We start from the raw sequence: 14713 nt of genomic DNA on the forward strand, positions 1-14713 counted from the left end.
GACTTCCTGCGACCTTCACCCATTGAATAGGTAAAAAAAAGAAACGTATTGGATAGAATGCACTCACCGTATATATGTAACAAAAAATTGGTACATGATTAAAATTGGAAATGCCGTATCCATTGAGAAACTTTTCTTTCTTCGCAGACCACAAAAAATTCCCTCTAGTTATTATATAAGAAATCTTATCCATAGTAGAAGGTCCCAAGCTACTGGCAAACTAATAATAATAACACCCTCTTGTAAGTCTTGGCCATTCTATTCTATTAAAAGCAACCACCAAAAAAAATAAACCTTAGCTACTACGACCACAGCCTTTAGTCATGGCCACAAGTTGCTCCTACATGGTTTCCACCAAATTATCCATGCTAGGCTGGAGTGGAGGAAGAAGAAGAGAAGCGAGAAACCGGAGAGCATTCTTGGTCTCAGCTCAACAACAAAGTGATGTTCAGGAAGCAGAGAGCGTGAAGGTAGTAGAAGAGGAGAAGGAGCAAGAACAAGTGCAAACCCAAACACCAAAGCCAAAAGGAACAACACCAAGGCCAGTGGAACCTCAGTTGAATGTGAAGAGCAAGAACATGTTGAGGGAATATGGAGGGCAGTGGCTGAGCTGCGCCACTCGCCATGTGAGGATCTATGCAGCGTATATCGATCCGGTGACTTGTGAGTTTGATCAAACCCAGATGGATAAGCTCACCCTTATTCTTGATCCCACTGATGAGTTTGTGTGGAATCCTGAGACTTGCAACATGGTCTATTCTTACTTCCAGGAACTTGTTGATCACTACGAGGTAGTACTTTCCTTAAACACAATCTAATTTATTTTTCTTTTGATATGTCTTAGATTAATTAGTGTTTCTTACAATTACAAACAAGGTTTTAAAATCATCTCTGATTGTGATTTTTGGTTGTAGCATCAATGTTTTTAAGATGTTTGTGATACCAATGCTGTGACCAATATTGGCCAGAGTTTTTCACAATATATATATATAAAAAAAATAAAATTGTGACGAAACCAAGATCCTGATCGCAATTTAAAATCTTGGCCAAGCAAAATTAGTTAGAAGCCTGAAATTCTGAAAAGAGATAAACAAAGAATTTAATTAATGGTAAAAAGCGAATTTAATTAAAATCTCCTAACCGTGTAAAGTTTTTTTTTTCTTACCGTATCATCTAATAATAATTTATCGTGTATATTAAAATTATCGACTCTTGTACTAATTACTAGTCATATCTAGATTGATGTCTAATGAGTTGGTAATGTATAAATCTTAATAGTTACCATTATAAAAATGAAACTCTAGAAAATATATAAAATAAAATTGATGTATATTTGGCTTTGGTTGACAGTTTCTAAAAATTCTACTCATGAGTCTAAATGGTAATCCAACAAGCTATGGCAAAAAAGAAAAAAAAACGCATTAGATTTTTTATATGTTCTTAAGATAGTTTTGTGTGTTGAAATACTAACCTGTGCTGATGCAAAGCAGGGTGCTCCATTGACAGAATACACACTTCGCCTGATTGGTTCAGACATAGAGCACTATATAAGAAAGATGTTATACGATGGGGTAATCAAGTATAACATGAATGCAAGGGTTCTGAATTTCAGCATGGGAAAGCCAAGGATCATGTTCAACAACAATGATATCCAACCTGAAGATGCAATTGAGAAATGATTTGTGAAATACACCAAGAAAAAGTGAGCAATCATTGGTGGTTTGCATATGATTGTTTTGTAAATTGTAAAAATCTCTAGTCCAACATAAGACATTTTTTGGAGTTTGAGTAAACTAATGCAAACCTAAATATAGTTATAGATACAGAGTATTCTTACAGTCCGTAATATAGCTTCTGTTCCTCGCTTATGTTACTAAACAACTAGTATAATCACCTCTGCTATAACATGGATGTTAATATGCTATCTTAAAATTTTAGTCATTTAATTTTTATGCATTTTACTTTTGGTAAAAATTTATAACATCATTTATCATGCGATATATGTATGGCATTATTAAACATATATAATTATTCTAGAGTTTAAATATGTTTTTAATATTTGAAAATATGATTATTTTGCAATTAGTTTTTCTTTAAATTTATTTCAATTTTATTCCTTATATTTAAATTAAAATCGTGGATTTTTAGTCCCTTATCCGGGTATTTATAGAGAATAAAGGCAAATGATTTTACTTTTGACCACAAATACAAATGAAAAAACTTTAATGCTAGATTAATTGTAAGAACATTATATGGTTGCGCAAAATACAGAAATACAGGTACAGCAGAAGAAAATGGAATTGACTTGATAGTCTTCTCCTTTGATAATAGATTGACCAAATCTTAATTTAAGTCACTTGACTGATTCTACATGGCCACTGGGAATATAAAAATATTCTAAAAACAGAGGATTTATATCTGATTTCCTTTATAAAAGAGTTCAAACAAATAATGCCAAAGATCAAAGTTCATGGATAGAATTAACTGTGATAAACTTAGTTGCCGCTCAGATTTACGGGACTCTTTTTGCTTCTAAATATATAGCAAAATTCCAGTAATTGATCTTGCTGCATAACGATTTCTATGAACATTTATGGGCCCAAAACTCATAATAATATCCACAAAGTGGATTATTTTATTCAAAGGAATGCTATGTTAAAAGCTGAAGCTTTTAGCATTGTCAATTCCAATAATTCCGATTTCACTCTTTTGTCAATTGCACAAGGCCCCGGTGTAATGGCAAGTAAGTTAGGTGTTAGCCTTTTGAAGTGGAATGTTCAGCAAATGAAAGAACAATGTTTGCCTAGAAACTATAACCATATGCATCTAGTAAACATTATAGAGCAAGTAAAATGAAAATATAAAATAGATCTCCTGCTACCAAGCTTTAAGTCACTCCATAATGATTGATTACCATCACCTCGATCCACTTTCCTTGCTTCTGGTTTTAATATGTTGTTTTCCCTCCTTAAAAAAAACTGTTAGGATGGACCTAGAAAGATTCAAATATACTATATAAAACTGTTTGTTTATGTAAATTAAAATAACTCTAGTTTTAGTTTTGTATAAAAAACTATGAGCTATATATACTATCTCATACCATTCAACCAACACAAATATGAGGAGTGAGGGTATGCTGAAAAGTGGGGTGGAGAGCCCCATTTGTTTCTTAGTTAATTTCCAGCTTTAGCATTTATTCAGAATAAAAAAAGCACGCAGAATAATAAAAAAAATAATTGAATTTCTTTCTTTCTTGAAGACCTTTCGAGTCTAATGGCACCTTTCCATGTAAGTAAAGAATAAAGATTATTAAAGAGGTTGTGCGTATCTGCAGAAAAAAGGCACGGGAAAATCTTTGCTCTTTTTAGCTGGCTCACTTCACTAAAGTGTTTTTCTGTCACACACATACAAAAAAAAAAAAAACCTTTGGATGGACTCTGGAGTATTTGGTTTATACTTTTAGACTTAACATTTTTTTTCCACATATTATATTTTGTTTTTCTGTCACACACACAAGAATAGTTTTTTAGATTAATATTTTCATTCAAAATGGAAGAATAACTTTTAAAGAAACTCAAATTTAAAATAAATATTCCAATTTATATATACAGAAGATTTGATTTAAATTGAATTAAATCACTTTTTAAAATTTAATCTAATATAATAAAAAAATCTATGTTCGGTCTATTTCAGTTTTCAATTTTTTAGATTAAGAAACTCCCCACTTTTACACCAGTCTGCTAATCTAGTTGAGAAAGATGACACAATTGACCATTGCAGTACTTAATTAAGAAGCTAAACAGTTATGAGTTATCAGTCTACGTGATCAAAGTTATTATTCAGAAATCAGAATAGTTTTGCGTACACGGAAATTTTGACAATTGACATGGTGCACAATCATTCGGCATTTTACTACCCTTTTTTTTTATTATGAGGAAAATGCATTTTACTACTTTGTTAAAGAAAAAAGAGCCATAGCTTTATGTCTAAAGTTTTATTGAAGGAAAAAAAAATAGCTTTATGTTTAAACTGGGAAGATAAAAATAAAGAGAAGAAATGAAAATAGAAAATAGAGAATTAAAAATATTATGTCTTTTCTATTTTAACAAATTTTAATTATAATTAGTTGTTTGTGTTAAAGGAGATAGCTAGTTAGGCCTAATTTAAATAACTTTGTACTTGTTACAGGAAAAAATATTTAAAAATCAAATGAGGGGATGTTGATAATCTAATCAGTAGTGGATCCCACATGACTTGATTCCAATTAAAATATTTAAAAATTTCGTACCTTATCTTTTATATTAATTTTATATATGTATTAAACACCTCAAAATAAAATAGGATTTTTTTTGTATATATATTTTGTAAACTAGAATTGAGTTATAATATGATTAAATCTCAAATGCAAATTTGTCCACTTGCTGTTTACAGGCTAGTTCGTATTGTTTCAAGAATTCATATTTTTATAAGTAAAAATGCTAATTTAGTAATTCTACTTGAAAGTTTCTTTTCTTCCTAATAATTATTCACTGGCAAAAAAAGGGTGAAAGAGGAGTAATGATTCACGCAGCTATAGCTGGTAGCAAATATTCACCGCCACAAAATGTAGAATAAATCCCTCTAGCGTCACTCCGTGAGTCTCGCTTGCGACGGTGGATGTTTGGAACCTGGTGGTGCAACCTACGGCGATGGCGGAGGCGGCGGCGACGGTGGCGACGCGTGGTGGTATCACGTGACGTAGAGTGTGGGTCCCATTAACTAACTGAGCGTGATCCGTGCCTTCCAGTCAGAAGTGAAGTTGACGTGTTGTTGGATCAGACTCAGATCCACATAATCACAGGCACCCCCGGTTCACCAGTTAATAATCATAAAATCATAATCCTAAAAAATAACAAACAACAGAATTTGCATTTATTTTTCATGCTTGTTCTTCTTCTGTCTTCACACCACCACCAACTTCCACTTCCACTCTCTTCTTCAGCGATTCCATTTCCATGGCTTCCTCCCTCGGCGACAACTTCAACCTTCTCTCTCCTCAACAGGTTCTCTCTCCCTCTCTCTCTCTTTCGAATTTCAACGAACGCTTCTGGATTCGGATTTTGATTTTGATTCGGTGACTCTCTCAGCAAGAGCTGGTTAAGGTGCTACTGGATAACGGCCAAGAGCACCTGTTTCGCGATTGGCCAGCTCCCGGCGTCGACGATAACCACAAGAAAGCTTTCTTTGACCAGGTTTTGTTTTATTCATTCGCTCAATTCAAATACATAGATCCATTCCTTCCTTCCTTGTATTCCTAAACGACGCTGCGTTTTTCATTAGTTGACTCGGCTCGATTCGAGTTACCCTGGTGGTCTGGAATCATACATCAAAAACGCTAAACGGCTCTTGGCTGATTCTAAGGCCGGCAGAAACCCTTTCGACGGCTTTACACCTTCCGTAAGTCTTGACAAACGTGTTTTTTATATGCTTATATTTTCGACATTGCACATCTAATGTATAACTTTATGCCATTGTAATAAAATTCTAATTCTCGATTTAGCCATTGAGTAATGCATGAGACCGTGTGGTAATCATTTTCTAGGTTCCAACGGGTGAGACTTTGGCATTTGGTGATGAGAGCTACATCAAATTTGAGGAAGCAGGTGTACTTGAAGCTCGGAAAGCTGCGTTTGTTCTTGTTGCCGGTGGTCTTGGCGAGCGTTTAGGATACAGTGGGATTAAGGTATGCCTTGTCGATCTGTGTCATCTCGTCATTTTGTTGCTCTGTTATTGTGTGTAATCTAGATATATACTCAGGTTAGAGGAATGCTTATTCTAGTGGTTTTTATTAAACCTATAACAGAATATTCGTAGTAGATTGAGGAGGCCGAGCCACCCCCAATACTAGTGCCCAGTGGCATGTTGGGGTTGCACAGCCTACCCAAACGATTACTTTACATGCCTAGACAGCAAGCAGTTTTACTTTTACCTAGTCACAGTTACTCAATTAGCCCTTAGGCTCCAAGTGATTTTCCTGAATAGGGTTGTCCACCAAATTAGATTTTCATGGCTTTAGAAAGAATTGAATCCGCATTCATGGGGAGAATGAGAGTTAACTCTAGATCCTTGATCACTTGTGCCAACAGGCGCAACACCCATTGGCAATTGGCAGAAAACTCTTAAAAGTCTAATACTATGATATAAGGACTGATGGAGTCTTTGCTGCATTTTTTCTTATTACAGTTGGGTATGACTTTCATTGTGTGTGCCTCTGTGGCTATGGAAACTTCTTACTAATGGATATTTCATGCCTTTTAATAGTCTTGGTCCTATTTCTGATACAATGTAAAGGGTTTGTTGTGTTTGTGTGTGTGGACAGTTCCAGTATGTCAAGGGATTAATTCCTGTTCTTAATTGTAGCTTCTGCCTCTTGCAGCTTGCTCTTCCTGCAGAAAGCACTACTGGAACATGTTTTGTACAACAATACATTGAATCTATATTGGCTCTTCAAGAAGCCAGCTCACAAGGTTAGTACCAGTTGTGCTTTTGCTATATAAAAATAAGAGTCATGTTCATCCTCCTGATTTGGTTGCTTATGTGGTAAAACAAAACAAAACATTGATAAACTTGTGCATGTAAATCTTTTATACAGGAAATAGATAGTATGTTTAAATTATACCCAATGTTTAAGATGCTGAGTTCATTTGTTTTGATGAAAGTAACTTTTTTTGTGCTTGAATTTTTTTTAAAAATGACTTGTTTTTTTTGGAAAATGTTCCCAGTAGAAAATAGCTTCCTAGAAAACATTTTGTGGTAAATTTTTCTTAAATTTTTTTTTCTGCTGTAAGCATTTTGTGGTAAATTACTCCCAGACTTTCTTTTTCTTCTGCCACTCTTTCAAACAATAGCCCACTCTATTGTAGTTATTAATGTTAACTATCATATTTGAAAGTCCCTTGAAGTAATGGTTGTGTTTTTCAACTTTTAGGTGAATCCCAGACACAGATTCCTCTTGTTATTATGACATCTGATGACACCCATGGACGTACTTTAGAGTTATTAGAATCAAATTCTTATTTTGGTTTGCAACCCACGCAAGTAACACTTTTAAAGCAGGTATGTCTTGGAAAATTCAATTTCGATTTAATATTTAAATGGTGAAATGGTAAATTCAGTCCCTGTATCAAACACTGTTTCCCTGTCTAGTCCCAACATGAAAAAACTCTACATTTTGTTCTTTACATTGTTTACAAATTAGTCCCTATCATTTATTAAAGTTATAATGGTATTAGAATTTTTTCCCTGTAGGAACCAAAATGCAAAACAAAAAATGGTGTCAAGTATAGGGACTAAATCTAATACTGTTAAAACTTTGACAAACTGCAGGGATCAATTTGTAAATGTTTTTTAGTGTTGGAACTAAAATGTAGGGTTTTTTTTCATATAGGGACTAATAGTGTTAGGTGTAGGGACCAAAATTTTAATTTAACCCTTTTTTGAATAATTCTTAACTTTGTATGTTATTCAGGAAAAAGTTGCATGCTTAGAAGATAACGATGCCAGGCTTGCATTGGAACCACAAAACAAGTACAAAATTCAGGTATTGTTGACTTCTTGTTCTGTCTTGCTGGGTAACAGTATGATTGTGTGACCAGGAAGTTTATTTAGCAAAAAGCAATGAATGAGATGCATTCTATTAACCTCATAATTAGATTTTCAAACTAAGTGCAATCCATTGACCATTTCTCTTTGGGTAGACAAAACCTCATGGACATGGTGATGTGCATGCGCTTCTTTTTTCAAGTGGCATTCTGAAAGTATGGTATGTCTCAAACAGTTTACTTATCTTTTAGGATCAGTTTGTGTAGTCCATTTCATTTTTCTAAGTTGTAGACATTTGATAAATCTTTTCACTACATGTTTCCAAGTAATTTAAAGAATATTCGGAATATATTTGTGCACAACAAAAAACTTTTATGTGAAACTATAATTATTAATTTTTAATTCTGTAAATTGACAGGATTGTATTCTAGAAATCCAAGAAATTAAAAGTGCAAAGGGATCTTTGTCTTTCACTTGTATACTTTGATCATAATATATATATATATATATATATTTATAATTTTATACAACGGTTTACATTTGTTAGGTATGAAGCTGGGTTGAAATGGGTTTTATTTTTTCAAGATACAAATGGGCTTTTATTCAAGGTTAGTTATTTTTGCATTTTCGTACTTTCAGACACACTTTTCTGGTTTGCCCATTAATATTTTTAATGTATTCATTGCCTAGTAATTTGAGGATGCAGGCAATTCCATCAGCACTGGGCGTCAGTGCTGCCAAACAGTACCATGTTAACTCTCTTGCAGTACCTCGGAAAGCAAAAGAAGCTATTGGTGGAATTACCAGACTCACTCACTCTGATGGTAAGCTAATAATTGTTTCATCCCTCACATATAAAGAAAATAATGCTGATTCTGGACTATATGTTAATGTGGGTGAGGATAATATACTTGCTTTTGGTGTATTTCACAGTGGAATATAACTTCTTTCTTCTGTAAAGTAATTTAAAACTGTAAATTTTATGAATATGTTATTATTTATCATAATTAATGGGTAAATGGTAGACAATGATAGTTATGAGGGCAAGATGGTTTGTATAATTGACATTCATCCACTGATATTGATGTAGGACTGGTCAGGTAAACTGTTTGTATTTTTTAATGAATGATAAAAAAAAAAGTTTGTAAATATTGTGGATTGTTACAAAATCTTAAACCAACTGTTCTACAAACAAAAGTTATAAGTTAATATGGGTATTGGTACCTACTTTGATAACACATAGGTATTCATAATGTTCAAACAATTTGATGCTGATCTTGCAGGTATTCACTTGAACTAATACAATTCACATTGTCGATCTGTTAGCGAAAGCTAAATGTTTTTAACAGCTTTTTCATCCCACTTGCTGTCTCTTTGAATGTTTGTGTGTGCGCCTCTTTTTATTTGTATTCTGAGAATTGAAAATGCTACCAAATTCGATTCAGTGGTTACTGGGAGAGATCTTTTTGTTTGAGAAAAAGTATTTGGAGTGAGATCTAACTTAAAATAATAAGTTGCCATGTATTTTTACCATTTAATGAGACTTTTAAAGTGAGATTTCTTATACTTTTCCATGCTTGATAGTTTATTCAAATGTATTAATATTATATAAATAATGTATCTGTATCTTGACTTCTTTATATCAATGCCACTTTTTATGAATTTTCCTGGATTCATATTTTTAGCATTTGAGGATTAATTTGAATACATAATCAGGGAGGTCTATGGTGATAAATGTGGAATACAATCAGCTAGATCCTCTTCTCAGAGCAAGTGGATACCCTAATGGTGATGTAAATTGTGAGACTGGCTACTCCCCATTTCCAGGAAATATTAACCAAGTAACCCTCTTTTTCATACTTCAACATCCTCCTCCCTCTCATGCAACTTACCTTTTCAATTATATTGTCGGGATGATTTATTATTCTTATCTGCATTGCTCTCACACACCACATGGTGTGAGCTTTTAATTCATAATGATGTTTGAAATATAGAAATATCAGGCTGTTATAACCATGGTTTAGTTATAATTGTAACTGAATTATTATTATTATTTAGTTGAACCGTACCATGATTATACCATGATTGCATAGTGACAACATCTTATTCTAACAGTTGATTTTAGAACTTGGTCCTTACATTGAAGAGCTCTCAAAAACAGGAGGTGCCATACAGGAGTTTGTTAACCCAAAGTAATTCTTCTTTCTAATACTCACTTTACTATTTATGTGGGAAATCTCTAAAAACCTCCCTGTATTTGACCTAGTGTGTTTTGGTCTTTGTTACATTCAAAATGCGTAAAATGGTATATAAATGTTGAGCTGTGCACTTTACTTCAATTCCATCACAACTGTTAAAAAAGTGGATGGAAAAGGACTCAGGTCACTATCTGGTTATTCTAGGACTATTCTGGAATCAGGAAGCTTAGTTGTGGTGGATTAAGAGCGAAGTACACAACTTGAAAAGTTTTATTTTTGAGAGTTTTCCCTTATTGTTTGTAACACTTTGCTGTAGCATGCTTCAATTTTCAATGCTATATTAATATATTTCCTTACTGCAGATATAAGGATGCCAGCAAAACTTCATTTAAGTCCTCAACTCGACTTGAATGTATGATGCAAGACTATCCAAAAACGTTGGCCCTATCTGCCAGGGTTGGGTTCACGGTAAATTATCTATTTGAGAACAGTGCAAAAATCTTAGCAAATCAATTGAGCTTGACTTTTCCATCCTTGGACCTAGCCTTTTAGGTTATTGATGTAGTCCGTCCATGCTGATGCCACTTTAGTTAATGGAAATGGATGAACGGTTGTTATGCTTGGTGCTACCTCACTGGTTCTATATAATTGTGTAGGTGATGGAAACATGGCTTGCTTATGCACCCGTGAAGAATAATGCTGAGGATGCTGCTAAGGTACAGCATAAATTCTAATGTACTAAACTACTAATTTACACCCGGAGAAACAAAGTTGATAAAAAGAAAGAGAGGGAGTATGACTTTTGAGCCCTTGATTTCATATTGAAGTGTAAGAACTATGCAGTACTTAATTGAAGTAGATTGATAAGGTCTGACCAAAAAGATTGGATGCAATTGGGAAATTTGGATTTGAAATGCTATTTTGATGGTAGGGGTTTTGAATAATGGTATTTTAATTCACTAAAAAGTTTTTCAAGAGAGGAATTATCTCTTACACATTTTCTTAATATTTCTGAAGGTGCCGAAAGGAAATCCATACCATAGTGCAACTTCTGGAGAAATGGCCATCTATCGTGCAAATAGCATTATTCTCAAAAAGGTAATGTAGTGCTTTTACCCTCAAGTCTTGATTTTTGTATATGATTTTATTGCAATTTCTATAGGAATTAGTTTTTGAAAATATTGGCTTGTTATTTTTTGGTAATGTTAAAGTATTTGTCATAGAATTAAATTCCTTTTAGAACATTATGGATTAGGAAAGTTCTATAAGATTATTTACTTGCCAATGAAGCTCTAATATGCATATAAAAGGGCCTGCAAGATACAATTTATATTTTTGCTTAAGAATGTTATTCCAAGTCCAAGGATCTTCCTTGTGTCCAGGTTGATTTAGAATTCCTATGTATGCATATCCTTCTCTTACCTCATTTTGTGCTTTTGTCTAACTCCTGAGATGGCAGCTGTTACAATTACAAATTTACAACCTACCTCAGACAACTGAGTAGTTGTCTCTACATTTTTTCTCCTGCCAGGCTGGTGTCCAAGTAGCAGATCCAGTAGTGCAGGTCTTCAATGGGCAAGAGGTTGAAGTTTGGCCTCGTATCACATGGAAGCCAAAATGGGGTCTGACTTTTAATCGGATCAAGAGCAAAGTCAGTGGAAATTGCTCCATTTCCCTAAGGTCTACTCTGGCTATTAAGGGTCCAAATATATTTATTGAAAATCTGTCCGTAGATGGGGCTCTAATCATTGATGCTGTGGATGATGCAGAGGTATGGCAAGACAAATTTATCAATATTTTATTTTTTATTTCCTGAGTTTCATATTAACTGTTTGAGAGGAGTAATTAATTACCATTTGATGTATGAAAATAGAACAGTAGAGTGTACACCTCATTGTCTACACCTTAATATTATCTACTATTCTTCTAATTATCCAAACCCAAAAATGGTTTTTGCTCACAGGTCATACCGGGGTTGGACAATAACTAGTTATGTTGAATAGTCAGAAAACAGATTTAGTAAAAGTTGATAACACTGAGATGTAGAAATGAGGTGTACTAACAAGTTAGGGTAGATTTGTTAACAACATTACTCAAAGGATAATTAGGGTAGATTTGTTTCAATTTTCAACACCATAACATAGATTGAGAACCCAAATTACATAGCAAGGCATAAAACACTGGAGCCTAGCTTTTCTTAATAAATACCTAACTAAATAGCCAAGTTATCCAAATTTAAATACAATAACTTTTTTTTTAATTGACTCTCCGGAATACTAAATTCCCAACTGATAATTAATAATTTCATAATCCTGATAATTGCACATGGTCTAGTGATTTCTATTCTTTTATTACTGTACTCCTCCACCACTATTTCTTAAAAAAATTAATTAAGGCTTGAAACTATATTTACTACGAATGCTCATGTTTGTGTTTATTGAATATTTTAAACTGAGGTGGGAATTTTTTCTTATAAAAAAATAGGTAAACGTGAGTGGCTCAGTTCAAAACGATGGGTGGATCCTTGAAACTATTGACTACAAAGATGCCTCGGAGCCTGAGGTGTTGAGAATCAGGGGTTTTAAATTTAACAAAATTGAGCAGCTGGAAACGAAATACTCCGAGCCTGGCAAATTTCACTTGAAGGCTTGAACATGCATCTGTGTAAAGAAGTTTTAATCCTCATGCTACATTCATTATTATTCTTTGTCTCTTTTTTAACCTGTCTTTCTACTCTTTGGCTCTCATGTTCTAAGCAGTGGGATCAGAAGTTTTGCAGAGTTTCTCTCCTCTCCCCTCCCCCCCAACCTTTTAGGTGTTTGATGGGGATAAATGCTGATGTACTATTTTGTTCATAAGTTTTGCCCCCACTTCGATTAGAGAAACTATTTATGCATTCCTAGCTCAATGTCTAAAGAATCTGAGTCCATTTGTATTGGTGTGATAGAAACTTGAGCAGATTCATTATGTGTGCATATGGAAGACGGTTGTCGGTTGACGTGCCATTTAATAAGGTGCCAACAAGTTGGACTAATATTGATTGTTTTACCCATCCTATACACTGGATCTCAATCTGTTACCTTTTCTTGTAGTTTTGTTACACCAAAGGGGCAAAATATACAAGGACACTTAATACATGATTTTTGTTTTATCTCGATTATACTTTAAATTCAAAAGTACATAATTGTTTTGTAGTGTGACGCATCTGGTGATTCCCTGGACAGCAAACCAATCTGCGTTTGCATGGGGAAAAAAAGAAAAAACTTAATTATCAATTTGGTTAATTTTAGGGTTAAATTGATTTATTTTAAAAATGAGAATCAAATTGAATATTTTTTAAAAATTCAGGGATCAAATTGATTCATGTTTAAGAACTTGACTTGGGGATTAAATTAATCCTTTTAAAAATTTGGAAATGAAATTATTCCGTTTAAAATAATTTGATGACTAAATTGTTAATTAAAAAAAATAGCATACCAACCTGCGCACGCTGCCATATTTATGGAAGATATAGCTGTAGATTTCACTCTTTTTTCTTTGGTCCTAATATAATAAAAGGGACTATTTCTTAAACTTATAGGGAAAATGTCCTAATGAGATATTGAAAATTATGAGTTTGTTTGATAGTTTTTTTTCTAGATTTTTTTTTATAAAATAACCACTTTTTGTTAATTTTTCATGTGTTTGTTTCAGTTTTTAAAAAATAATCAAAAGCTGAAAAAAATCTAAACTTTGATTATAACTATGTTATTTAGAAACACTTATCATAAAATCAGTTGTTACTTTTAATGAAAGAAATTGATTGTAAACAAACATAAACCGTTAAAGAAAATATAAATTAAATTTTGTCTTTTATTTTACATTGGAATTATTTTTAAAAAAAATCCGTGACAAATTAGTCCTATAATTAAAAACTAAAAGTTTATCCATTAGCGAAATCTCACCTTCTCAGTTACTTCTTCTAACTTTTTATAAGTTGGAAAAAAATCTATTGGAAGGTCAACTCTTTAAATGTCTTACACCTGGAGAAATTAATCATTAATTTTTTAAGGAAAAATATTTGCGGTTATAAATTTGGGCCTACTTTCATGGGCTATTGCTTATCCACTTCTTCCTATCAACAACACAACAGCAGCACTCGTATGAAAATATGATTGACAAACTGTGAAATCATACAGAAAGTGACCTCGGAGAACCGCCATTGAAACCGTGCTCGAGTAGAAAAAGGAAGAACCATTCAAGGTTCTGGTTTGATTTTGACTTCCAATGCCAAATTGGATTGAATTCACCTAATACAATATTTTCCAAGAAAAAATATACTTACGGTAAGGTAGATTGGACGTGAATAGCGACGGATTCGTGAGCCTTGAGGAGCTGAATCGGTTGTGGAAAAGAAGAGTCTTGGTTTCAGCGATTTCTTGTTCTTTTAGAACTCCATATCGGAGCTGAACAATGAGGTGAAGAAGACACGGAGGAGGAGTTCGAGAGCGACCTCGCCAAGACGTTCGACTTGGATGGAGATGGTTTCATCACAAGCCAAGAGCATGGCTCAAATTTTAAAATTTATTCATTTTCTTTATGTGATCTATCTGGTAGCTTTAAAATGGCTCAATTTTTTTTTAAGCTGATAATTTTGGGGCCGTCCTGATAAATTTGACCCGTTTGTTTAGTTTTTTTTTTTTTATATAAAAAAACACTTTTGTAATAAAATAAGCAATTTTGCTTTACTTCTTTAATGTATTTATCTAAACCCTTTTTTTTTAAATACATTTTTTGTTTTTTAAAGTTTATTTACTTCTTAAAAAATTACTTTTTTAAATTTAAACAAATTGACCTTTATTTTTATCTGAATCTTGAAGTAGGTTTTGGGTTTCATATTACAATTCTTTGTGATATTTTTTTTTCTTCGTAGTAGTGTATACTTTCATGAGCAA

The 14713-nt window shown here is 33.2% G+C and overlaps 2 protein-coding genes across 2 annotated transcripts; both read left to right on the plus strand.

Moving 5' to 3' along the window:
* Positions 1-220: 220 nt before the first annotated feature.
* On the plus strand, positions 221-1924 carry LOC114415458 (NAD(P)H-quinone oxidoreductase subunit M, chloroplastic-like). The gene is made up of 2 exons (XM_028380145.1): positions 221-791; positions 1491-1924. The coding sequence occupies exons 1-2, from the start codon at positions 324-326 to the stop codon at positions 1677-1679; spliced, it is 657 nt and encodes a 218-aa protein (XP_028235946.1). The 5' UTR covers positions 221-323; the 3' UTR covers positions 1680-1924.
* A 2643-nt stretch (positions 1925-4567) lies between these two features.
* On the plus strand, positions 4568-12930 carry LOC114415459 (UDP-sugar pyrophosphorylase 1-like). The gene is made up of 17 exons (XM_028380146.1): positions 4568-5042; positions 5127-5231; positions 5320-5436; positions 5582-5722; positions 6416-6506; positions 6968-7095; positions 7508-7579; positions 7737-7801; positions 8129-8189; positions 8288-8405; positions 9298-9422; positions 9697-9773; positions 10142-10247; positions 10436-10495; positions 10797-10877; positions 11311-11550; positions 12264-12930. Exons 1-17 carry the CDS (start codon positions 4995-4997, stop codon positions 12429-12431), a joined length of 1803 nt encoding a protein of 600 aa, XP_028235947.1. The 5' UTR covers positions 4568-4994; the 3' UTR covers positions 12432-12930.
* Positions 12931-14713: the final 1783 nt, after the last annotated feature.

This window comes from Glycine soja, chromosome 6 (genome assembly GCF_004193775.1).
Source record: "Glycine soja cultivar W05 chromosome 6, ASM419377v2, whole genome shotgun sequence".
Classification (NCBI taxonomy): Eukaryota; Viridiplantae; Streptophyta; class Magnoliopsida; order Fabales; family Fabaceae; genus Glycine; species Glycine soja.

What these genes read in the sequence shown, in the direction of transcription:
- LOC114415458 (XM_028380145.1), top strand. Translation starts at nt 324, where the DNA reads ATGGCCACAAGTTGCTCCTACATGGTTTCCACCAAATTATCCATGCTA. An exon ending in AACTTGTTGATCACTACGAG is followed by an intron (nt 792 to 1,490) that starts GTAGTACTTTCC and finishes GATGCAAAGCAG; the next exon opens with GGTGCTCCATTGACAGAATA.
- LOC114415459 (XM_028380146.1), top strand. Translation starts at nt 4,995, where the DNA reads ATGGCTTCCTCCCTCGGCGACAACTTCAACCTTCTCTCTCCTCAACAG. An exon ending in CTGCCAGGGTTGGGTTCACG is followed by an intron (nt 10,248 to 10,435) that starts GTAAATTATCTA and finishes ATAATTGTGTAG; the next exon opens with GTGATGGAAACATGGCTTGC. An exon ending in ATGCTGAGGATGCTGCTAAG is followed by an intron (nt 10,496 to 10,796) that starts GTACAGCATAAA and finishes ATATTTCTGAAG; the next exon opens with GTGCCGAAAGGAAATCCATA.